The sequence below is a fragment of the Camelus ferus genome, chromosome 6 (genome assembly GCF_009834535.1).
Source record: "Camelus ferus isolate YT-003-E chromosome 6, BCGSAC_Cfer_1.0, whole genome shotgun sequence".
NCBI lineage: Eukaryota > Metazoa > Chordata > Mammalia > Artiodactyla > Camelidae > Camelus > Camelus ferus.
In genome coordinates, this window is record NC_045701.1 from 86,236,426 (window position 1) to 86,261,704 (window position 25,279).

The window sequence follows — 25,279 nt, forward strand, 5'->3', positions numbered from 1 at the left end:
CATTTAAGTGTTTGACAGATAGCAAGCGGGGCCACCAGGAGAGCCCAGAGTAATTGCTGGGACCAGGCGTGATGAACATCAGGCTACAGCAGCAAATACGGTGTTAGTGTGTGTGTGTGTGTGTGTGTGTGTGTGTGTGTAATTTACTGTGTTTCTTTTAAGTAGAACTTGTCAGCCATGGTGTAACCAGTGTGTACCAGATAATGCCTGCGGGGCAAGATTTAAAGACATAAACGCCTCCGCCTAATTCCACACTTTCTCATTAATCCTCAGCGAGATGGTGCCTCTCATACTTCATCTTCTATCTCGGTAACCACATCCTCGTTAATGAGGCTTTAATCAAAATTCCTCAAGATAAATCCTCTATCCAGCTGGCCTAGCCCTGCAGCAGGTTTTGAAGTCAAAAGCCCTGTCAGGAGGCTTTCTTATCCGCTCCCTGCCTTTCCCAGCAAGTCACTTCACTTATCGAGTGCCCGCTGTGTACACATCATCTCTGAACCGCCCCTCGGTCTGGCAGTCGGAGTGTTGCCCCACAGGTCGGGGGAGAACGTGGGCTTGGGGTGAGGTAGCATGCCTGTGGCTGCACCGTCCATGGGAGGCAGAGCCTGAATCGGCACCTTGCCCTGCACCCCAGCCCGCCCCTCCTCTCCACTTATGCCGTGAACATCACGGCCTCTGATCACGCCCAGTTAATCAGGACAGAAGGCCAGAAGGACCGATGGCTCTTCGTGCTATCCTCTTTTATCTGCTCTTCTGTGTTGCCTGCGTGTTGCAGAAGCTGACATGGAGACTACAGCCACCCCCGTGTGTCTTTCCGCTAATCATCTGAAACAACAGGACTGTCTTTTTCGATTGGAAAGGAGGCATTTTCTGCCACTTCTCTGAGAAAATTCCTCCTGCCCTGTTCCCAGCAGCTGCTGGTAACAGTCAGGTCCCCTCGGTGCCAATCCTCTGAGCAGCATCCTCGTCAGAGCCCTGGGGAATAGGCCCGGACTCCTTTTCCAGGCTTTTTCATCTGAAACTGGACCAGGGTTTCTCCACTGAGGTTCGAATTGCTGTCTTTGCTCCTAGGCTGTCAAACACGCCCTTTTTGGGGGTACCCTGGGCCTCATTAGCCCTTGAGTGTCCTTAAATACTCTTGGGAGGACCACAACCTTGTTTCTAAGATGATTTCTCTCCAACAGGCAGGTTTCCTGTGGCGAACAATGCAGAGTTGATTTTGCCCAAACATTCCAGTGAGCATTTATCGAGTACCTGCTGTGTGTGCAACACTCAGGATCAAAGATAAAACAGGCCCCAGGAGTGGGGTGGGGAGGAGGTCAGTCCACAGTAAAACCATTGTTTACGGCATAAAAAGAAAATCTTATCTGATGCTCAAAAAAACTCTGATAGGTCACTGAGGCAGGACTCATCAGGTTTGTTTGAAAGTTTGGTAAACTGAACCCAGAGAGGATTTAAAGTAGCTGCTGCTGTGAGCAAGGTCTCAGCCCTCCTTGCCCCTGTGAGCCCCCCAGTGGTGGGTGGCTACCCGCGGGGATAGAAGGTTAAGAAGGAGTAGCTCTCGCTGGCCAGGCCAGCTGAAAAGGAATGAAGGTTCCTTGTACGCAGTTACTCCTTTAAAAGTCCTCTTGGCCCAAGGAGCAGGACTGTGGGGTCTTTGGAGGGAAATAAAAAGTCACAGCCCAGTCTTTACTTGCTTTCCTGGCTCGCTGGGCTGTGCTGAGGCCCATTCTGGAACCGCCGTGCACTCTGGCGGGGGTTATACATGCGGCACCGGCCGCCTTTGTCTCTTCTGCCCTGCTTCTTCACAGCACACCGGGCTCTCTTTTCCTCCTGTGCTCAGGCAGGGGGCTTTGCTGTAGCTTCTCAGTGAGGGGAGGAGAGTCTTTCTTTGGCTTCTGACCAGAAACACCTGCCAGTGTGGCTGCACCTGTCCTGAGTGGGCGTGTGCGAGCCGCAGCCAGCTTTCCATGACCAGTAGCCAACGAAGGATGGGGTGAGACCGCTACTAACCAGGTCCCAACTCAGAGCATCAGAAGGAGTTGGACAGACCAACTCCCTTCCTCCGCCTGACAGACTCCTTCCCGTCCATCTCGCAGGACCCTTCTCAAGGGACACCGCCTCGTGGAAACCTTCTGGAAGCTTCCTAGGACATGAGTCGTGCCCTGCCTTGTGCGTGTCTGTCCTTTCTTCTTCCTGCACACACAGGTGTCCCTGGGGAGGAGGGTGTGGGACCCACCGGGACTTTTATTGGCTGGAGAAGACTCTGGTGTTTTAAAAACGTTCCGTGGAGATCCTGGTGTCCCCTCCAGTGTTACTGTTACTTGTTTTATATTATGGTTACTACTGAAAAGGATTCTGTCATATACAGGAGGGGAGATTTTAAAATGACCCAGAAGGATCCACTCAGGGAGGAAAAGGTGCTGGGTGCACCGTAGCCCCAGCCTGCCTTCTGTCCAGGATGCTCGCGCTCGCCGACAGGAACACACTCTATTCTACTTCATCTGTTAGTTGTGTCTCCACCCTTCTCTCTCCCTGTCTCTCTCCCTCTTTCTCTCTCTTCCCCTTTCTCCCTCCCTCTTCCTCCAAAACAGAGATCACATAGTTTTTCTCTTTGCACCTCTGGCTTCCAACACTCTCCCACCCCCACATATGTAGATGTTTGTTCAGCCAGTGAATGAATGAAGAGTTGAACAAATGTCCCACCACCACCCTAAGGCCCTGAGATTTTGTTCTACTTGGTGAAAAGGAGTTTAAGGTGATCAGAGGGGGTGGGCCCACAGGGGGGACACTCATTTGGTTGCATTGATGCTGTTGAATGACTCCAAGGATGCTCCTGAATTCACTGGGGGCAGCAGAATGGATGGGAATTTAGGATCACCTTTGCCAGTGTTCCCTAAGGGAGAACTTTAAAACTCCCCATTGTTTCCGTGTTTACTCGCTTGCAAACAGTCAGTGAAGGTGGTGGGAGCTTCTCAAAGCTGAAGGACAGAGGTGTGGCAACCCCACCCACAGGGAGCCCTGGCTTCTCAGAGGAGACGGGAAGTTGTCAGGTGCATTGCCCCAAACTGGTTTTAGCTGTTTCTCTCAAGGTTCTTAGCCAGCCTCCCCTAAAAACAAGTGATGGCACCTGACTTCTCACCGTGGACCATGGACGGCCTGTGGGGGACAGGGTCCGGGAACCCAGGACCGCCACACCGTCTGGCCTTTCTGTCTCCAAGGCAAATGTTCCCTTTATTACTGGTAATCAAAGATGATGTGTTCTGACGAGACAGCATTTTCTCCTGCTGTGTTGTGCTGAGTTTCTATGGCAACGGTTTCAAAAATGGTGAATTTGATTTTTTCCTCTTTAATTCTGTAATGCTCTCAGGCATTCCAGAAATATCTCTTTTCCTGGGCCTTGTGTGAGTCTAGAAATATTTGGCCACAGCAAGTAGATCACCTCACCCCCCATGTAGATATTGTATCACATTGTACAAGGCACAGCAAGCAATCGAGAAATCTTTCTTTTGTAATGAAGAATCTTTTTAGCATCTACTTTCCGTGAGTTGATGTGCTAGGCACTAGGGATTCAAAGAGAAGTTAAACTCAGCTCCTATCCTTAAAAAGCTCACATTCCCTAAGAAAGATAGACAAGTACACAGCTAAAAATAGTACAATGTAATATAATGTAACAGCATAACATACAACGATGTAATGTTAGTACATAGCTAACTCTGATATAATGTCATATAACATAATGTAATGCAACATCATATGATACAATAATATAATTACCATAATAAACATTCCAGCTGTAGGAATAAATTAGTGGCGTAGGGAGGAGGGCAGTGGAGAAAGCCATTCAGCCTCGAGTGACAGCAAGGGTCAGGAGCTGGCAGACGTGGATGTTGATTTCTGATCAGTTACGTACAGCTGTGCAAGCTCAGGAAAATGACTACGCCTCTCTGAGCCCCCAGTCACCCACTTTGTCCTCAGCTGGTGTGAGGGTGAAACAGCACCCACCCAGCCCAGGGCAGTTCTTCCTTGGGACTTCCTGCTCATCCCTGCTCGGCCCCTGGATGCTCAGGAGAGCGTCAGGAGAGGATGTGAGCATAGGCAGTGGAGGAGCAGGTGAACCTGTCTCAGGGGCAGCAGCCTGAGCAGTGAGGTGGCGTCACGAATGATGCCAGGCATGTAGGGTTCAGGGGGTGGTGAGGAGGCCAGTGTGGCCCATGCACGTGAAGGGATCTGACCCGTCACCATCCCTGGTCAGGAACCTTTTTGTGTGTCACCGCTGAACAAGACTGCTGTCACAATGGTTCCGTGCTACCGAGGAACCAAAATAAACACAGAGGTGGCTCTAAAAATTCTCAGTGTGTGCTCAGCACTGGTCCCAACGCCACTGCCTGGGACTGCTGCAGGCGTGACTTCTGCCTCCCCTCTTTGAGGGAATGAAGCGTCTCTCCTCTTTGTCCTGCAAAGTGTTGGTACACGGAGGTGTCTGCGTATAGTGGCTGTGGGGCGATGCCTCCCCACTCCCCCCGCTCAGCGTGAGCCTCAGTTTCCTCTCTTCCCCTAGCAAACAAACATGACGATGGTACCCACCCCATGGCGTTGTTTGTGAGGAAATGTGATCATGCCTGTAAAATACATCTGGCATAGAGCAGGCTCTCAATAAATATTAGCTTTTCTTTTTATTTCATATGCTTTGTTTTTAATTAAAAACTCTTCAGCGTGTAAACATTAGTCAACGAATGACGAATACTGACATCAGGCAGCAAATACTGCCATTAACTGCAGCCTACGTGGGAGAAAACACAGGGAAGTGGGTAGCTGGCTGTGCGTTGCAAGGTTTGATTAAAGGGCAGAACTACTTTTTCCCCTGTGCTCTTCCAACAAAACAGCCAAGCTGGGGGGCCAGTCTCTGCCAAGGTAGCATCCCCAGGTATCACGTGACTTCACGAGAGGGCCTTGGAGATTTGGAGGTCCAGAGGCCCGGATGCCATTCCCAAATGTGTGATGCTCATTTGAGTGATTTTAGGCAAGATGCCTAAAACCTGGGGCTGGAGGGGAGCAGTCACTAGAGACTCGATCGGGCGCTGATTCTGGCCGTGAGCTTCAGCACCTGTAGGAGGAGGGGAAGCCTGCCCACTGGCACCCTCCCTGGGAGGAGAGAAGGGTGTCCTACTTCCACATGAGACCGAAGCGGGTCTGTTTGGAGCTCTTAATTTCCACCTTCATCCAAACAAGCACATGTGTGTGTGTTGGGGGCATCAGCTGGTCAGCACGGCTGGTGGGAAAGGAGGGCAGAACACAGCCACTGTAGCGTGAGGGTCAGGCCACTGTAGAGGCTTCTATCCACCATCACCTCGTCGCCTTTCGCACCTCTGTTCCAGGCGCTGAGCTCCGGCACACAGTGGAGACTCGATCTCCCTAATAATCCCGGGAATGGGAACAGAGCTTTGTTTTGGGTCCCTTCTTCCCAGCTCCCGCCCGCTGACCTTTATTTTCGTGGGAGTTTATAGGGGCCCTTGGAGAAGTCTTCACACCTGTGCTCGTTAGCATTCCTTCCCCCTTTCCCCAGGTCCCCGGGGAGGAAGTTAACAGTGCCAGATTTCATTCTGCTTCCATTTAGTACATCATGTCCGAGAGCCCTGCTCGCAGAATGGAAGTTGCCCTTTGCACTAAGCCAGGCGGATTTGCCCAAATGCCACCCTGACCTCCAGCCCCGCAGCCGGAGCTGAGCCAGGGGCCCGAGAGGTGTGGGCGTTTCTGCCAAAGGAGGGTTCTCCCCCGTGGAGGGCACTCGGGTGGTCCCCCCAGGACTGCCTGTTTCCCACGGTGATTAACTCCAGATTCTGCCCAGAATCTTACAATCTTGACCTGTTTGCTTGCTTTTTAAATAAGTGATTTCCCCCTTTAGCGTCCCGCAGAGCACAGTGCCTTGGGACTTGGGTCCCTGGAGCTGGACTCGGCCCCCCTTCCTTCTCTGAAGCCGGTACCTATTTGTCGTCATCCTCCTCCCTGGGCCTCTCTGGGGCCGCCCTCGGTGGATAAAATGCAAACTCTATTTGTAGACATGCAAGGCTTCAGGGAGAGGATACACTTAAGGTGTGTCACCCAGAGACCCGGATTCTGAGTCTGAACTGGTGTGGGAATCGCAAAGTTCCATCCACCTGCTCACCTGGATTCTCTCATCCGTGTTCTCTCTCTGTCTCTCCTCCTGTTTCTCAATCTCTGTGTCTCTGTCTCTGTGTGTGTGTGTGTGTGTTTCCCTCACACATACATACACACACACACATATACACACACTCACTCACATACCTTCTGATTTCTGCCCCTTGGGCAGAGGGACTGACTCTGGGCAGTTAAACCTCCTCAAACCTTTCCAGAGCCAGCCTCCGCACCCCCTCCACTGAGGGCATTAATAAGAGCGGCCCTCTCTGTGCCGTTAGCCGTTCTGCAGATCCAGACTGAAGGTGTGTCGGGAGGTGCCTGCACACCCCACATCCCGCCCTCGCCTCTGCCCCCAGGATCCCCCTGCCTCATCTCTGTCTCCCCATCCTTGGGGCCTGCTGGTCCCTGGAAGGCAGTTAAACGTGTGTGGTAATGACCACCACACTGCTTTGCTCTTTGCCTGTGGTTTGCAGGGACAGGCGAGCTCTTTCTGAGCATCCCCTGAGGTATTGAGAAGGGAAAGCAACATCTCATGATGGTGTGAATTGTCTGAAGGGAGGTTCCATCTCAAAACTCATTTGAATCAAACTCAGGATTCCTGTACAAGCCTCATTGTTCCCTCTGCCTTCTTAAACGACCACTCTGGGAGTATGATAAACACGAAGAAAAGTGCGCAGCATGATGCATTTGCTCCAAGTGAGCAGACCCGTGTGACCAGCACCCAGATCAGAACATAGCCAACCCCCAGCTCGAACCCCCTCATCCTCTTCTCAGACTCTGCCTCCCACTCCAAGAGCAACTCTGACACCGGATATTAGTTTTCCCTTTTTTTTTTTTTTGAAGACTTTTACCAGAATCACCATGTCCCAACCTGCACACTGTTGACACTGGGGCTGGATGATTCTATGTTGTCAGGGGCTGTCCTGGGAGCAGCATCCTGGGCCTTGACCCACCAGATGCCAGTAGCAACTCCCTCCCCACCTGTTGTGACCATCAAAAATGTCTCCAGACATCACCAAATGTCCCCTAGGGGGCAGAATTTCTCCTACTTGAGACCCAGTGATAGAAATGGAGTCACACTGTTCTTGTTTGTGTCTAGGTATTTTGTTTTGTTATTGTCATCATTGTGTTTGTGAGAGTCATCCATGCTGCTGTGTAGAATTGTGGTTCCTAACTCTCACTGCTGTGTAGAATTCCATCGTGTGAACATGCCACAATGTATGTATCCTCTTACTGTTGTGGGGCAATTGGATTATTTCCAGTTTGGAGTGATTCTGGATGGTTCTGCTGTGGACATTTGTGTACAGGTGTTTTGTTGAGCACATTGTTGGGCGTACAGTCTGTTCTGTGACATTTTTTTTGCTGCTTCTCCCACCAGTGCCCATGTGACCTCCATGCCTCCATCGTAAGGGAATCACTTCCTCATATGGGGAAATGTTTGGGCCAGACCCCTCCCCCAGCCTTGCCCTGGCCCTGGTGGCATCAACTCCAGTGTTCTGATGGGCACATTGCTGTTGCGGTCACTCCAATTAAGATACTGATGCTCACCACATAGCCCAGTGGGGACTCCAGCCTCTGGCCAACTCATCACCACCTGAAGCCCTCTCTCCTGATGGGGTCTGCAGGAAGCCTGTTGACCAGACCTGTAGCCCCAGGGATGGGACCACTCAGCCTTGGGAAGCTGAACTCCAAGCCTGTGCTGCATGAGGAGCCCCGGGGGGTGACAGGCAGGAGACCCCACCCTGATAACCTTTCACATGACTGTCACTTTCCTTGATCAGAATATTCTTCTGACCCATGTTATGTGCTGACCAAGGTGGCAGGATTTGGGTGTTAAACTTTCCAGCCCTTGAATCAGAGTCTACTTTTCCTTCCTCCCTTCCTCCCTTCCTCCCTCTCTCCCTTCCATCCTTCTTGTGTGTATGTTATGAGTTCAGTACACAGTGCTCTCGTATTGAGGGGGTGGGGAGGAGAACCACAGGTGAAATGCTTTGGGCACCAGAGGAAGATGGAACCTCAAGAGAAGTTTCCAGAAATAGTACCCAGACCTGAAATTTTGGTACATGTAGATCTTGGACCAGCTTCCCAGTGAGGCAAGGGAGTGAGTGGCTATAGGGAGGCAAAGCAGGCAGGGTGCTTGGCCCTTCCTGAGGTCAGCATCCTAAGGCCGCAGCAGAACTGTCAGAACGTCACAGTGATCTCTGATGTGGGCCCCAGTTTCCCTAAGCACCATTGCCAGAGATGCAGCAAAATTTGGGCCACGTAGAAAGAGCCTGGGCTTCGGAGCCTGTCGTGGGTGGAGTCTGGCTCGGCACTGGGGCCTCAGCCCAGACTGTGAATCGGGAACATTACCACCACTTCCTGGGGGCATGAAGAGGACCACATGCTACGGGCAGGGCTCAGCGCCTGGATCAGAGAGGGGGCGGCATGGATGACAGTGCCCTTCCACTGGTGCGCTGTGATGTACCTTCTAATATATATTCCGTAAAATTTACTATTTGGGGGCGATCCAGTCCTATCCGTTTTAACAAATGCATGGAGGCCTATGACGATGGCCACGATGAAGATTTAGAACTTTGCATCACACCCAGAACATTGCCTCCTGCTGTCCTTTGTTGTCACACCCACACCTTTCTCCCAGTGTCTGCCCTACAGTTCTGCCTCTTCCAGAATATCTCATGAATTGGATCATCCAGGATGCAGCCTTTTCAGTCCTGCTTCACTCAATAGAGTCTAACGCATTTGCCATTCGCTGTGTTGCTGTGTACATTGGCAATTCGTCACTTTTATTGTTGAGCAGTGTTTGATTGTGAGAATGTGCCACCATTTGTCCATTTACAAGTTAAGAGATGTTTGCACTGTTTCCAGTTTGGAGCACTTATGAATAAAGCTATTAGGAACATTTGCACATAGATTTTTGTGTGGACATAAGTTTTCATTTCTCTTGGGTGAATGCATGGGACAGCATCCCAGGGTCATTTGGTAAGTGTATGTTTAACTTGGTAAGAAACTACCAAACGATTTTCTCAAATGTCTCTACCATTCTTCTTCCTCACCAGCTTTGTGCTAGAGTTCTGTTTGCTTCGTCCACATTCTTAGAACTAAATAGTGACGGGTTTTTGTGTTTTTAACTTAGCCATTTTAATAGGCGTGTAGTGGTGGCTCATGATGGTTCTAATTTGCATTTTCCTAATGATTAATGACGTTGAACATCTTTTTGGGCGTTTGTCTGCCTTCTATGTATCTCCCACTCAGTGGCTGTTCAAATCTTTTGCTCATTTTTCAAAGTGTGATTTTTTTTCCCTATTGTTGAGTTTTCAGAGAACTTTATATATTCTAGTTACACATTCTTTGTCAGATATGTGACTTGTAAATATTTTCTTCCAGTTTATGGCTTGTCTTTTCATTCTCTTCACAGTGACTTTCACAAAGGAAAAGTGTCTAATATTGGTGAAATCCAGTTTACCAGTGTTTTCTTTGTATGGATTGTGCTTTTGGTGTTGGATCTAAAAGAACTCTTTGTCGAACCCAAGGTCACAGACATCTTTCTCCTTTGTATTTTTTAAAGGCATTATACTTTTATATTTGCATTTAGGTCTATGATCCATTTTGAGTTAATTTTTGTGTAAGTCATGAGAATTGTTTAGTAATTCTTATATAAGAGGTTGGGTTCCAGGTAACTTTTTTTTTTGCGTGTTGATGTCCAGTTGTTTCAGCATCATTTGTTGAAAAGACTACCCTCCTCTCATTTAATTGCCTTAGCAATGTTTTCAAAAATCAACTGACCATGTTTATATGAATCTATTTCTAGACCCCCCTGTTCTATTGATCTATGTATCTATTCTTTTGCCAGAACTATAGTTTTGGTAACTATAGATTTATAGTAAGTTTTTATTTATAAGTTTATATTTTATTTATAGCAAGTATTTTTTTTTTGGTTTTTTTTTTGTTTTTTTGTTTTTTTTTTGTTTTTTTGTTTTTTTTTTTTTGCTAAAGTACTGTGAGTGCACCAGCTTAGTTCTTTTTCAAAATTGTTTTGGCTATATTCAGTCCTTTGTCTGTGTGTGTGTGTGTGTGTGCATGTGTGTGTGTGTTTGGAATCAGCTTGTCTATATCTACAAAAATTCCTGCTAGGATTTTGATTGTTATAGCATTGAACCTATACATCACTGTAGGGAGAATTCACATCTTAACAATCTTGATTCTTCTGGGTCATAATATTTCTCTCCACTTACTCAGATATTTTTTTGATTTATTTCATTAGCATTCAGATCATGCACGTATTTTGTTAGATTTATAGTAGTGTTTTATTTTTGGTACTTTTGTAAATAAGACTTTTCTTTTTTGAATTCCAATTGTTCATTGCTTAAATGTATAAATACAATTGGGGTTTTTTACATTTTTTTTTAACAGAGATAGTGGGGATTGAACCCAGGACCTCACGCATGCTAAGGGCCCACTCTACCACTGAACTATATCCACCCTCCTGGTTTTTAATATTCACCTTGTATTCTATGACCTTGTTAAACTCACTTAAGAGTGAGGTGATCTTTTTGTAAATTCCTTGGGATTTTCTATGCAGACAATCATATCTTCTGCAATTAGAGGTAGTTTTATTTCTTCCTTTCCCATATACATGCCTTTTATTTCTTTCTCCTACCTTATTGCATTGGCTAGAACTTCCAGTATGACATTCTTGCCTATTCCCCAGATCTTAGAGGGAAATCATTCAATCTTTCACCATTAAGTATGATATTAGCTCTAGATTGTTTGTTGTTTTTTGTTTTTGTAGATGTTCTTTATCAAATTTAAGGAGTTTTCTTCTGTTTCCAGTTTGCTAAGAGTTTTTACCATTAATAGATACTTAGTTTTGTCAAATGTCTCTTCTGCGTCTATTGATGTGATCATGTTTTATTTCTTCTTATTTCCGTTACTATAGTGAATCACATTAGTTGACTTTGAATGTTGACCCAGTCTTTCATTATCCCTTTTTATACGTTGCTGGATTTAATTTGCTAGTATTTGTTGTCTACTTTTTGTCTGTGTTCAGTTAGGAAATTGATCTTCCGTTTTCTTGTCATGTCTTTGATTTTGGTTGCAAGATAATGCTAGCATCATTAACATGATTTAGGAGATGTCCCATAAAATAAACTGGAAAGTGTCTCCTCTTCTGTTTTCTGGGAGAGATTGTGTAGAACTCGTATGATTCTTCCTTACATTCGATATAATTTTTCAGTGAAACCATTTAGCAGTTTCTTTTTTGGGGACGTTTTTGCCTTATTTTCTGTAAGTAGTGGTCCTGATGTCAGTTCTGGCTGTGACATCTTTGCAGCTCTGTGAGGGCTGTTCTGCACAGGCACCTCTCAGGGCTGAGTCTGGGCTCTCAGGGGGCTTCATTCTGTTCTCAAAGCCTTTATTGTGATTCCTTGGTTCACTTCTGAGCATGTGCAGCTGGGAGCGAGCCCAGAACATGTGAGGTTCACACACAGAATTAGAGGACCCCTTCTCCAGCTCTCTCCCCCAGAGATTTACCCCCAGGATACTCTGGCTCCCAGGGGCCTTCTTTCCCAACCCTCTGGCTGGAAAGTCGGTGTTTCTGTCAGTTCCATCCTCCTGTGCTGTCATCCAGCTCCATACTGCCAAGATGCCCACACGGCAAAGCAGGAAAAAAAGGTAAGGGAGACTCCCGCACACTTCAGACCCCGAGGGGCCCTTTTCTCCATCCTATTAGCTGGAGAGAAGGGATTTCTCCTACATTTTAGGTCACAGCCTCCACCATCACGGCCATCAAAGCACAGTCCAGTGACTGAGACTGGCCCTGGGACAAGGCCGGGAGAGAGAAAAGAGAAAAAAGAAAGAACTTCGAGACTCCCCCAAGCTCTCCAGCTGCTGGGAGTCCCTCTTCTCAGTTCTCTGTCGAGAAGGAGGGTTTCTCCCAGGGCTTCTCTGGGGAAGTGGGGAGGGAAGGAGGCAAAGCCCCAGAAAGCTCCCCGCTCCCGCCCCGCCTGCTGCTCCCTCATCAGCCCCCAGGTCGAGAGTTCCTAGTTGTGCTGTGTCTCTCCAGCACCACAAGCCTTTCATCTTAATCTGACTTTTTCATAAAGGTCCCCTGGGTCTGGGGCTGGAGGCCTCACCGTTTAGACAGGAAACGGACTGAGCAGTAAATGAGGGCCAGGCCGGCAGGCACAGCTGGGCCTGGAGCCAGGACGGCGCGAACTCCTGGGGCATCTCCGGGCATCCTTGACCATGCACGGCCTGGTTACTCCCTTCCCCGGGTGAGGAGGCCGCGGCCTCACCGGCCAGCTCAGTGTGCCCTTCAACCCAGGCCTCCGGGGAGTCGTGACGCTTAGTAAGATCCACAGGCGAGAGGTGGAAGTCGGAGCCTTGCTCTCTCCCCTGATGCTCCCGCCTGACGGGGCTTCAACCCTCGCCTTCGGAGCACACTGCAAGGGCATCACTGTTCATTCTGCGGTGGGCCCTGGACTCCTCTTCTCCTGCTCCCGGTGGGATTCACTTGAAATTAAACAGAACCAAAAGTGGAAGATGGAGAAAATTGAGAGCTTCACTCTGGTGAGGACTTGAGAGGGCAACAGCCACGGGTGCCTGGACCCCCACCCCCACCCCCTCAGGACAATACTAACAATTACGGCTCACAAACCCTGGGTACTTACAGCCAGGACGCTGCATATTTCAGACATGAGACCCTAGGGTGTGGCTCCCACTATTATCCTCATTTTACAGATAAAGAAACTGAGGCCCAGAACATGTCAGTCACTTGCCCCTGTCACACAGCCAGAAAGGGACAGAGCTGGGGCTCAGCCTCATGCCTGGTTCTCCAGCCCACGGAATTGACCCCAACCTGCCCTGCCTCACGCCGTGGGAGCCCACTGCCTTTTCTCATCTCTGTTAAAGAGCGGGTAATGCCATGTTAGGACAGCGTGCTTGAGTCTCTATTCCTTTTAAATGTGAGCCCTACAAGGGCAGAGGTCATGGGTTACCCTTGACCTCCCGAGTGTCTGTCCAACACCTCCTGGTGCAGAGTGGGTCTTCAGCGTTTGCTGAATGAATAATGAATGGGTGAATGACACTCTAAATCTATCCAGCCTTTATATTTGGAGCAAAAGACCCTTTGAGAACTTAGTGATGAGAGAAATTATCTTTATAATGTTTGTAGTCTGGCTGGAGGCATCCCTGGAATTTTCCGATGAACTAGGTCACCAGAGAGCCTGGGCCACAGATGGCAGGCTCTGCAGAGACAAACTGAGGGCACGGCCCCTTGTACAAATTCTGAAATTGCAACTCTTTCTCGGCTTGGCCATGCGTGGAGGTGCCAGATTTAGCAAATAAAAACACAGGACACCCGGTTGAATTCGAATGTCAGATAATTTTTTAGTATAACTCTTTGCTATAAGTATGTCCAATGCAATACTTGAGATATACTTGTACTAAAAAAATAGTTTCGTGGTTGTTTATCTGAAATTCAGATTTAACTAGGTCTCCTGCATTTTCTCGGAAGATTTTGTCAATTTATCTGACGACCCTCACCACACAAGCTCTCACTTTGGGACCGTCTGTAACTGCGTCTGACCTCCTTACTACCTGGCAAGGACGCCGGGGCCCCGGGCTTGACCTTGGCGATCACTCTCCTGGTCTGCTACCTTGTAAGCGAGGCTCAGCGAGGAAGGCAGGGAGACCCCAAGGCTCCTGGGCCCAGGAGGGTGGGAGGGGACACTTACAGAAATGCTTTTACTCCCGCACAAATTTATCTTCAAATCCACAGCCCAGGAGCATTGAATCTAGTTGTGGCAGGGCCGGGAGGACGGCCTGGGGTAGCCCGGGGTACGGCTAGCAAGCTCCCCTTCACAGAGCCTCCACCGACAAAAGCCCCTTCTCTCTCATTTCCTCTGAAAGGCGGTCATTATTCAGGAAAATGTGCAGCTGGGCCACCTCTGGTTCCTGCGCTTTGAAGACTTTCTTTTGAAAGCATCTTCTGTTCCTCTCTCTGAGAGGCCCACTTAGGGGACATTTACGTAACCTCTGTCTCAGCAGGGACAGATGGGGACCCAGAGGCCACGCCCCCTCCGAGCAGCTCTGTTCCCCCTGGCCCACGGCAGCCATATCCTCCTGGAGCCCCTCCACTCCTCGCTTGGCCACACATGCCACACGGTGACCCCATCACATGAGGGACGGGGACCCCGAGGGCTGGGTCACCCTCCTGGCTTCAGAGGGCAGCTGGTCCTAACCGTCTTGTGTGTGACGTGCTGCATTATTCAAAGCATCACTTTTAACGTCGTAAAGTTTAAAACACCAAAAAGTGACAGACGCCTGTGTGCCCACTAACCAGAATAGACCATTTTTTCATATTTTACCATGTTTGCTCATCTTTTCTTATTATAAAATATTAAACAAAATCAGTCTGTCTCCTCCCACCACCCCCTTCCTCAGAGGCAGCCACTGTCGTGAACCTGACTCTATATTCACAGTCCATGTTTGCACGGTTCCCTGCAAGTGGAGCCGTGCATGAGATACAGTATTTTTTTTAGGCGTGTTTTTAATTTCAGGGATGGTAACTGAGTTTCTTTTGTGACTTGCCTTTTCCCCCAACAAAAAGCTTTTTTTCACTTACTGTCAGAGCCTCCCAGCCCCCCTTCTGCTATGAGGCAGTCTGCGTTCTTTTCCCTGTTTTTAAATGAGAAGCCTGAGCCTCAGGTTAAGAATTGGGCCCCGAGCGAGGACATGTTGGCTCAGGGGCTGAATCGCAGCGTGCCCCCAGGATTTTTGGCTGATTCTAGAATTCATTTATTCAAGAAGTGTGTTTTGAGCATCAGCTCTGTCCTAGGCCCTGGGATACTGGGAAACAGGGAAGCTTCCTGCCGTCCTGGAAGTTCTGGTCAGGAAGCTTGTAGAGATAACACTGACCTTGAACACTGGCCATTGGGCCACTCTGTGCTGGGGAGCCCTCTTCAACAAGCCAGCGAGAGTTTTCCTGATCTTGACACGGTCATCTCTGATGAGGAAGCAAGCCCCCACCCTCACTCCAACCTTGTGTCCTTCTGACTGCTGGTGTCCAGTTCAGCAGCAGGAGGCTCCTTCCCTCGTTCCGCCTCCTCGGGCTGCATTCTGTTCTGCATGATGGACCCTCTGGTGCTTGAAGTTATGTATCATCACTCCAGATCTGCTCTGAGCTAAACCCTCATCCAAGCCACTCAGCCAGCCCCATGCTCAGGGCTCCAGTGACTTCACCTGCCCACGGGGGTGAGAAGGCCCAGTTGCTTGTCTCAGTAATGACACGCCACCGACATTCTTTCATTCTTACCAAGAGTCAGTTTCTGATCAAATCTTCCCAACTTCCAAATGACGGAACCGAGGCTGACCTCCTTTGATTTTCTATTCATGGGATTTTGCTGTTTAAACTCATTTTCCTGCTTACCCCATTACTTTGAAGTAGAATTTATTTTTACAAAGGAAAAAAAAACATCAAAACTAACAAACCTGAGGAGACAGATTGAGCGGCAGTGCTGGCCTGGAGCAGCTCTCGGCGGCAGAACTTGGGGGAGCAGGGGAGCCTGCACTGCTGCAGATGAGCCTGTGGTGAGTTGATCCCACACAGGCTCGGGACCAGAAATGCCGGGGCCCCAGTTCCCTCATTTTAGCTTAAGCAGTTGGATAAGAAATGCACGTGATACTCTCGATTGTGAATTACTACATGAACAAGAGAAGGAAAGACTATTAGGAGTTATCGAGCGATTGTCTTGTGCCACATTTGACTTATCATATAGGATCTTATTTACTCCTTGCGAGAATACTGCTGGTTCCAGTGTATTATCTTCATTACTTACAGTGAAGGAAACTGAGGCAAGCTGATTAAATGATTCACTCGGCTGTACTAACTGTAAGGAGGCAGCCTTTCTGACAGCGGAACCCTCCCGTTTCCCCGTTCCCCAAGCTCTGAGGCAGGAGAATCAGACACTGGCTGTGACCTCTGGCAGTGCTGAGCCGTCCGTCTCTGCAGGTGCAAGGCAGAGGGGGGCTCACCGTGGATAATGAGCTGTCCCACCTTGGGGGCCCTCTGGGGTCAGGGGTATGAAGTGCAGCCTGCTAGGAGCCCTTCTGCTGGTTTCAAGTTCATTAATTCCACATGGTTGTATGTGTCTCCTTTTCTGCATTATGAGTGGAGCTGAGGGAGCACGAGATGAGGGGGCCTTGTCTTCAGAAGAATTCCATGTGGAGTGGGAGGCTGACCTCCAGATAGAGCCGCCCATGAATGTGTCCCCTTAGGTAGCCAGAGACTTTGCAGAGGTGATGAAGGTGCAGGATCTTGAGTTGGGAGGTGGTCCTGGAGGCTCCATGTGAGCCCAGTATGATGAACACAGCGAGACTCAGACTTCTGACTCCAGAACTGTCAGATAATAAATGTGCGTTCTTTTAAACCATGAAGCTTATGGTCATTTACTAGCTATAGGAAGCTAACACAGGGCGTCAGATACCCACAGGGATGGGGACGGGGTGAGACCCGTGGGGCGGGGGCAGCAGCCCCCGTGCAGGCTGGTGGCAGGGCTGTGTCAGCCGGGGGGCTCCTCTCTCCTCCGCCGACCAAAGGCTTTGCCCAGTCCCCTCTCTTTTTCCCCCAGTGATTCGGATGGAAATGTTCACTGAATGCACAGATGCCCGGAAGAGAAGAGAGGGAGTTCAGGACTTGCCCAGAGAGCCCAACAGGGTGGAGGAGTGGAGTCCAAGCAGGACGTCTGTCTAGAAACCTGGGTCCTGGGGGAGGGAGGAGAGGCTGAGCCGGCCAGTGGGCAGAGGACACCAGACGTGCGGTTACTAACATGGGGGGAGTGCGGCAGGGACGCCAGGGGACGTGGCTGCGGAACCAGCTGCGAGGTCCAGGCATGCTTGGGAGGGAGAAAGTCAGCTTCCTGTTTCGCCCCGCTTTCTTAGAGTGCTGGGTGCGAAGCACCCTGGCTCTGCAGTCGGACACACCTGGTTCTCGTCCCTGATTGCAGCTCAGATGAGTGCAGTGGCCATGACCCATGCTTACCCATCTGTGAAATGGGGGTGCAGTGGTACCCTCCAGCAGGACAGCTGAGGGATTTGATGAGAGTATTTAAAAATCCCTAGCACTTTCCCTGACCATAGCTGGGCCTCCATGTTGGTAAGAGGAATAGTGCTCAATAAATTGAAGGAAAGATGAACTGTTCAGTGTTCATTCATTCCTGTACCATTAAAAAAAAAAGTTTACTATGGATCGAACAGTTGCCAGAGCCAACCCTGAGGCTTAGGGCATGTCAGCCTCTGGAGGGGTCTGGAAAGGCCTGGATGGCATGGACATTGGTCTCCTGGGCTGGAGCGGGTAAAGGGGGCCTCTCCATGGCTGTATCCAGGCCAAGCTCACCCTTTGAGCAGCCCACCTCTCCCACCTCCATCCTGAGTCTCAGGAGCAAAAGCCTTTACAACTAGAAAGAGGAAGCTCTGATCCCCGGAGCACAAACATACCAGCATCTTCAGGTGCCAAAAAGCAAGCCTTGGAGATTAGAATCACTCTCCTGGGGGGAGTTTGTCCCTGTGCAGCAGAAGCTTGAAATGTTCACAAGTCATTGACTGGGAAGTTCTGTATCTGGGTCTGCTCACTAAATAAAAGTGTGTGTGCAGGCACGTGTGTGCACCCAAATGCACGCACAAGGATGCTTATCAGTGTGCTATCTATAAGAGAACATCAAAATTCCTAGCTTTCCAGTTCTAGGGGAACGGTTAAGTCATGGCTTGTATTTATGTTACGATGTTATACAACAGTTAAAATGTATTTTAATAGACTTATTAATACTGGAATATACAGCCACAGGTTTAAAGGTATTCTCTCTCTCACAGACATACACACACACAGAAAAACAGATTGCAAAGGAAGATATCAAACTGTTGAGAGTGATTAAGTGGGGAGGGTGTAGCTCAGCACGCACGAGGTCTTGGGTTCAATCCCCGGTGCCTCCATTAAAAATCGATCAATAAATAGACAAATCTAGTTACTCCTCTAAATAAATAAATGAATAAATGACTGCCAATTGAACAAAGAATATGAACATTCTAAGGTGCAAAACATTAACAGTAATTATTCCAAATTGGTGAGATTACACTTTTTTCTCCTCTTTTGTATTGTCTTAATCTTCCGTCCTGAGCCTATATTGTTATTAAAATTAGAAGAGGAGCAAAGACATTTAGGACGCATGCTATCCTGGAGGGGGGTCTGTAGGGGAGCTGCCCACCGGCTGGGCTGAAGGCTGCTGAGCCGCTCGGAGCCCTGAGGCTTTCGCCTGCAACATGGGCCTGAGCGTTTGCCTCACAAGGTTGCAGGGATACTGATATTTCTGGATTAAACCACGCGGCGTCAATTATTTTAAAACGCCAAACGCAAAGCCCAGGTAGATGCTGTGTCTTCGGAGAGGGCTGCTCGGCCAGGTAGATGCCCCGCCACCACACCCCCCCCCCCCACTGCGGGCCGTCCTCCTGCCCCCAGGTGCCCTGTTCATTCTCTCTCTCCTTCTTCTCAGCTGCCCATGATGGGAGGCGCCTTCATGGATTCGCCCAATGAGGACTTCAGCACCGAGTACTCCCTCTTTAACTCCTCCACCAACGTCCACGCGGCCTCCAGCGGCCATGGCCAGCCGGAGGAGCCGCCCCGGTCCTCCAATGACGCCGTCTTGCTGTGGATCGCCATTGTGGCCACGCTGGGGAACATCGTGGTGGTTGGCGTGGTGTACGCCTTCACCTTCTGAGCGACTCCAGACGGCCCAGCCAGCGAGGCGCTGCGGCTGTCGGCTGCGGGCCACACCCACGTTCTAGAACCAGGAGTTCTGACCAGGCACACAGCCTCTCCAAGCAGAGCCGCCATGCAACCGGAATTCCCCTAAGCAGCCCTGATTTCAAATACTCCACGCTGTGGTCCAGCTGATCCAGTAAACGCGAAGGCATGACTTCCAGCCCCCAGAGTCACAACAGGGCCAAGCCTCCGAGGAGCAGATTGGGAAATTCTGAAAACTGCATCTCAAGAACATGAGACCAGAGGGAATGGCCAGTTAGGTTTAAAATACAGACATGGTTGGATGATAGTTCGCTGACAGTAAATAATCATTTATGTGTCTTGTTTTTATGCAAACTTATCACACGTGGTGTGTGGAGCACTGGGGCAGGAGCAGCCCTCAGAACTTGAGTGTGCCCACGCCAATCTTGGTTTCCCACTTAGCCCCTCAGAATACTGGCGGCAGCCCCTTGAAGGGCTGTTGAATGTTCCTTGTTTGACTTAGAAATGGCATCTTTGTCAACAGACACCTGGCCCCTTATGAAACCCGAAAGCATCAGAAAACCCAGGAATGGGGGGGTTACTGGTGAGACGGTGAGGTTTCCAGGGTGGTCGTGGTGGTTTTTATCTGCTGGATAGTCTATCTCTTCTTTTTAAAAAGAGGAGAAGGCATCTTTAAAAATCAGATTTGCCCAGCAGTTAACTCTTCAGGACCCCTACTGAAGATGTCCTTCCTTCTCTGAGAAATCACGGAGTTTGGGATGAATAAGGCTCCAGTCCACCTCCTCCTTTGGCAGATGGGCAGGAGAGGGGCGTGGTTCGCCTTTGATCGCAGGCAGTTGAGCCCAGGGTGGGCACGGTGGTGAGCCACCCACATTTAAATGTGGTTTGGCCACTAGGTGCTCTTGCAGGCATGAACGGGTTCTGCCTGAGTCAATGTCCTTATGTGCTTAAAAGCCAGTGGCCGGGGGGACTGGCAAACCAGGGAGCCCCCTCGTCAAGACTAGAGCAGGATGGATGTGCTGGAGGAGGCAGTAGAGGGAAGGGCTCAGTTTTCTTTCGTCCTTAGGAAAGGTCGTTGCACAGTGCCCCCACTTCCAGAGACAGCCTTCCCCCGACCCCCATCCCTGCCCCCCGAGAGTGGGAGGAGCTCAGAGGCGGGCTCACTCGCCTGCAGGCAGGGAGTGGCTTTCTCCTTGCCTCCCCCCTGCACTGTGAAAAGAAAATGAAGGGCATGACCTCCCCCTTTGTGCTGGAGAAACTTATAGGGCCAATAAGAAGCCTTCATGCATATTTGCGGACAATTGTAAAGAGGCTGAATTTGTCACTGTGGTCCCAGGAGAAATGAGTGCTCCTGATGCCAGGCAAAGGGACATCTTAATTGTCCAGGGGCAGCCACTCATCTCTGGGAGGTTGGCACCAAGCTGCCCTGGTAACAGGATTACACCCGACCTCCAGACAGTGCCGGCAGACAGCCGCCAGCTCTTATTGGCCGCATCCGTCACTGCCACCCGGCGTCCATCCACAGATGCTTCAGCTCGAGTGGAGATCAGGAGCACAGAAAGCCAGTGTGACCTCTGCAAAGTGGGAGAAGGGATGTGGCACCTTCTACCAGGACCTCTTTTGGAATCACTGACGGGGCCCTGCTGTGTGCAGGCAGGACCAGCCTGGAGGCAGGGCTGGGTGGTTGCCATGGGAAACACTCCGTCCCAGCTGCTTCTACAGCAAACTCCTCTCCGTGAAGCTCTGGCGTCCGCCACATGAGCGAGGTCTTTCTTAGACACATGTCTTTATGAGAAGGAGCCAAGGAGGGAGGTCCAGAGCCAGGGTGGGGAGAAAATGTGTCTTCATGGGGGGGTCACTCAAGCCCAAATTCTCTGACTCTTTGCCTCCTGACCTGACATTCCCAGGGAAGCCCGCAGCCCTGTAAGAGGCAGGTGGCAGCTCCCTATTCTCAAAAGGCCTGTGAAAACAGAATTCTATGTTTGCCATGATGGGGAGAGGAGAGAAAAGGTTGGCTTCTAGCTGTAAGGAGAGCTCCAGCCTCCAGGCCAGCCCTGGTGGGCCCCTGTTCACTGGGTACTTCTGGGCACAGGGGTTTCCCCTGTGAAAGCTTTTTCCCCCTGACATGAGTGACAGTTAAATTCAACTTTCAAATCTTTCTCCCTTTTCTGTCAGGGCCATAGATGGTCAGGAGCTTTAGGGGCCTTCTATCCGAATTTTGCATCATACAGATTACAGTGACTTGCCCAAGTTCACTCCATCTCCATCTCCTGTGGTTTCTTTGTCTCCACCTTCACTCAGATAATGGTGAGAATCAATGTGCACGTTAGATTTCCAGCCAGAGTGGCTGCCCTCTCCCTCCTGCCTCAGTTGGGGTTCTGTCTTGGGTGTTAAGAAAGGCCAGCAGATCTGACATCAGGGCTTGTGTCCTGCGTCCGGGCACTGTGCCCCACTCGCATGCACAGATTTAATCCTTACAATTACCCTAGTGCATCATTGCTCCAATACACAGATAAGGAACCAGGAGCTCAGAGGAGTGGACTAACTTGCCCGAGGCCACACAGCATGAAAGTGATGAGCAGGCTGAACTTGAACCATTTAGAACCATTGGCTTCTAAAGCCGGCTCTTTCTGGAACACGGTGTCGCCTGCCCTGTTCCTTAAAGTTGAATACAAGTCTCTTGCCTGGCTAGAGAAGCTCCCAGAAACCTGCTTTCTCGGGATACGTGTAGAAGGTCCCTGGCCCAGACCCAGAACCCACAGTGGGGCCCTCGGGAGGAGGAGGCTCATGCAGCCAGAATTGATGAGGACATCCTCAATGTGGGATGGTCCATGCTGCAGGCTGGGCCCCAGCCAGCACAGGCTCAGGCCTCCCGCTGAGCCCCAGGGCTCTCCCAAGCACAGGGATGGGTGGGGTCGGGGTCGGGGGTGGGGTGCTCCTCCCTCAGACCCCAGCCAGCCTGGGGCTCCCGTTCTGGCTTCTCCCAGGTGAGGCTGGCCTCGGAGCCCACCCTGGCTTGACGGCCCATGCTGAGGGAGGAGACGCTTGCCTCTTTAGTCGCTGCTCCTCAGGGAAGGGGTCCTCTGTTTGCTGGAATGCACCCTGCACTTGCCCCTCAGCGAGCCCCTCCATTTCCCCGCTGCGAGCCGTAGGTGTTCCACACCCATGTGTGCCCTTCACCAAACAGACCTCGCTTGCTTTATGAGGTCATGAGTTGCTGTCCTTGGAATTTTGGAGGAGAGGCCGGAGCATGTCCCAAGGAGATTCTGCTTCCCATGAGGCCCCAGTGAGAGATCGCTCTGCTGGTTCCTGCTCTGCCATTGCTGCCCTCCCCTTTTCCATGGGATCAAGGTCAAGAGGCAAACGAGATTCCCTTGACACCATCTATCCGCCAGAGACAGACGCTTATATCTCCTTTCAGGAGTCTCGTAGGATCCGAGGGAGAGAGGCGGGGGGACAGGCTGGCACCACTTGGCTGGAGAGACAACAGGCCATTTTCCAGTCTGTTCTAAATGGAGGGCCTGGCTGCCCGCCAGCCCACAAGCATCTGTCCGAATCCCTCCCTGGGGACTGGAGAGGCTCGGCCGCCATCTACACTGCTGCCGATCCCTTCCAGACAAGCACTCCCCTCTCTCAGGACCATGACCCTCCCTCATAATTAGCGGTGATGTGGTTAACAATGATTATTCCTCCTGCTGTCGTGACTACACACCTTCCTGTGCTGTGTGCTGTATATAGTTCACGTACTTCTCAAATCACCCCTTGGGGGCTGGTGTGCGGTCATGTTTTTCTGTGGAGAAAGCTGAGGCCAGGCTGTGCACCTGGGAACCCACAGCGGAGGGGCTGGGGTTCAGAGCCAGCGCTGCTGGCCCTGCAGGCTGGGTGGTCACCCTGCGTCCATTCCCTCTGTGATGAGCCCTTTAGAATGGACCTTCCCAGGACGGGCTTCTGAGGCTGGGCTGTTCTGGTCCCGAAGAGCTGATTTTGACTGTGAGTCCTAGGAAGGGGTGGGTAACAGTGCCCAGGTATTTGTCAGTCTCAGAGCCTCACAGTGACATCAGGACCTTTACCTTTTGGGAAGGCAGCTGGGGCCACGCGGTAAATTGGTGGAGAGCGGACAGGTTTCGGGATGCCCGGCCCAGGGCGCCATCCCCCAGCGTGCTGTGCGTTTGCCGGAGAGACAGGGGTGGCCCTGCCCGGATGCCCAGCCCAGAGGCTGTGCATTGGCCAGGAAACTCAGGGGGGACCCTGGATTACCAGTCCCAGCCCTGGGACAGGCATCGTGTTCTCTGCCAGCTGTCACCCAGCCCCCTTCTCCACGTCGTGGCAAATGCTTTTTGACTGTCCTCAGGTCCCTGGTGGGCTGGGGAGGCCCTAGGAGCTGTTCTCCTGGCCAGAGGGAGCAGTCGGAGGCTGAATGTTCTGTCTTTGCCTGGCCTACCTCGCGGGGCCCACCTCTCCTGCCCTACCTGCTCTCTGAGAGGTTTGAGATAGTTGCCAGGTCAGACCAATCAGCAGGGGAGCAGAGCCTTGAGCCCAGAACATCTATGACATTTCTCAACCACTGGGACTGTGGTTCTCACCTGGGGGCACTTTTACCCTCCAAGGGACCTTTGGCAATGTCTGAAGACAGTTTTGTTTTTCATGATGTGGGGGGATGTGTTCTACTGGTGTCTAGTGGATAGAAGCCAGGGATGCTTTTGAACAGCCCCCACGACAAAGAATTATTCATCCCTAAACACCAGTAGTGCCGAGGGTGGGACACCCAGCACTAGACCGTGCTATCTCTGACTCCAGAGCTGTGGGTGTCTTCCAAAGCTCCACCTTTCCCCATTTGTGAGTCACTGAATAATTCAAAGCTCTTCTGAGCTGCAGAAGTGATCATGGTTGCTGCCTCAAGTTCAAATAATAATTCCAGCCAAGGGCAGTTGTCCGGCACCCAGCAAGCCATTTGGAAATCCACGCCCTCTCCCTTGCCACTGTCTTGGGCTTCCGTGCAGAGTCAGCCTGGATGGAAAAAAATCCAACAAACTCAATGGGAGGGTGGGGCTGAACTTGTCCAATATTCCCCCTCCCAGTAACTGTGTGTCTCTGGGACCTTGAGGGACCTGGCCCCTCGCCAGTATATCTGCGAAAATCTTAGAAGGGGTAGGGGGTGGGAGGACTGGCTAACAGCCTTTGGGCAAACCCACATCTTCTCTTGTTTCTGACTTTTTCCTACCCTGTTTCCCCCAGTTGAAAATATCCTAACAGCCTTTCTACTATCTAACGTTTCTACTGTTCAAAGTTTTAAACCTTGTTCTTGTAACTAACCGCTGTCCAGATACCCAGTCTTCATGCCAAGAGAACCAGAAACGTTCCTGTGTCTTACGAATGTTTTCATAATCAACTTGTAAATGTTAGTAGTTTACTGAACAAAAAGGTATTTTCACTATTCTTGTAGTCCTTTGCTACTCAAGCCCCCAGGTTTCGAGATGGGATCACTAACTTTTACTACAGTGAAAAGGCTATTTCTTAACGTAGGGCTTCAACGTGCTCTTTTGATGAAAAATCTCTAACCTTAATGGATGTAAAACTGTAGCTGTGGAATCGTGCTCCGTTGACTGTTGGCACTGCTGCTTTGTTGTCATTTTCTATTATGAGAATTAAAACAAAGAAAGGAAACATCAACTCTTACGTGTCTGAATCCAGCCCGTGCTTTCTCTAAAGGATGCTGTCGACTCACCTTCGCGATGCTCCGCTCCAGCTGCCGCCCCCTCCCGCAGGCAGCACGCCCCCCCCCCACCGCTGCCGGCAGCCTCCCAGTCTCCCCACCACCTGCAGCAAATCGCTTTCATTCATTAACATTCATTTTCATTAACATTCACTTACCCACCAGTTTTCCCCGCCCTCTGAGTCATCTGAGAGCAAAGTTTATCATCCCAACTTTTTCTCACCCCCGCAGCCTAGCACAGTGCCTGGCCTGTGGTAAGCACACAACTGACATTCAGAGAATGAATGAGTGGTAGCCAAAGGACCGGCCCAGTGAATTTCAACACCACACAGGGCAGCGAGTATGCAGTTAAAGCTTAATTCATTCACTCACTGATCACAGCAAACATACGGCACTGACTAGGTGTTCTGTGCAGTTCTGAGCTCTTTATACGTATATTAACTCACTTGGTCTACACAATGGCTGTATTAAGTCAGTATTTTTGTTACCCTCCTTCTTGGTTTTACAAATGAGGGATCTGAGGCGAGGACCAGTTTCGCACGTGGCCGGTGAGGGCAGAACCAGGACTGGAACCCAGGACTGGCTCACAGTTCATATTCTAATGGCTGTAA

The 25,279-nt window shown here is 50.4% G+C and overlaps 1 protein-coding gene across 1 annotated transcript in view; it reads left to right on the forward strand.

Annotated features, from left to right (window-relative positions):
* Window positions 1-24,631, forward strand: part of C6H14orf132 (chromosome 6 C14orf132 homolog) — a gene marked incomplete at its 5' end in the record, with an annotated part of 44,726 nt that extends 20,095 nt beyond the window's left edge. Inside the window, one exon of the mRNA XM_032482903.1 lies at window positions 18,705-24,631. Within this exon, the coding sequence (XP_032338794.1) occupies window positions 18,705-18,929 (225 nt within the window). The remainder of the gene's footprint in view (window positions 1-18,704) is intronic.
* Window positions 24,632-25,279: the final 648 nt, after the last annotated feature.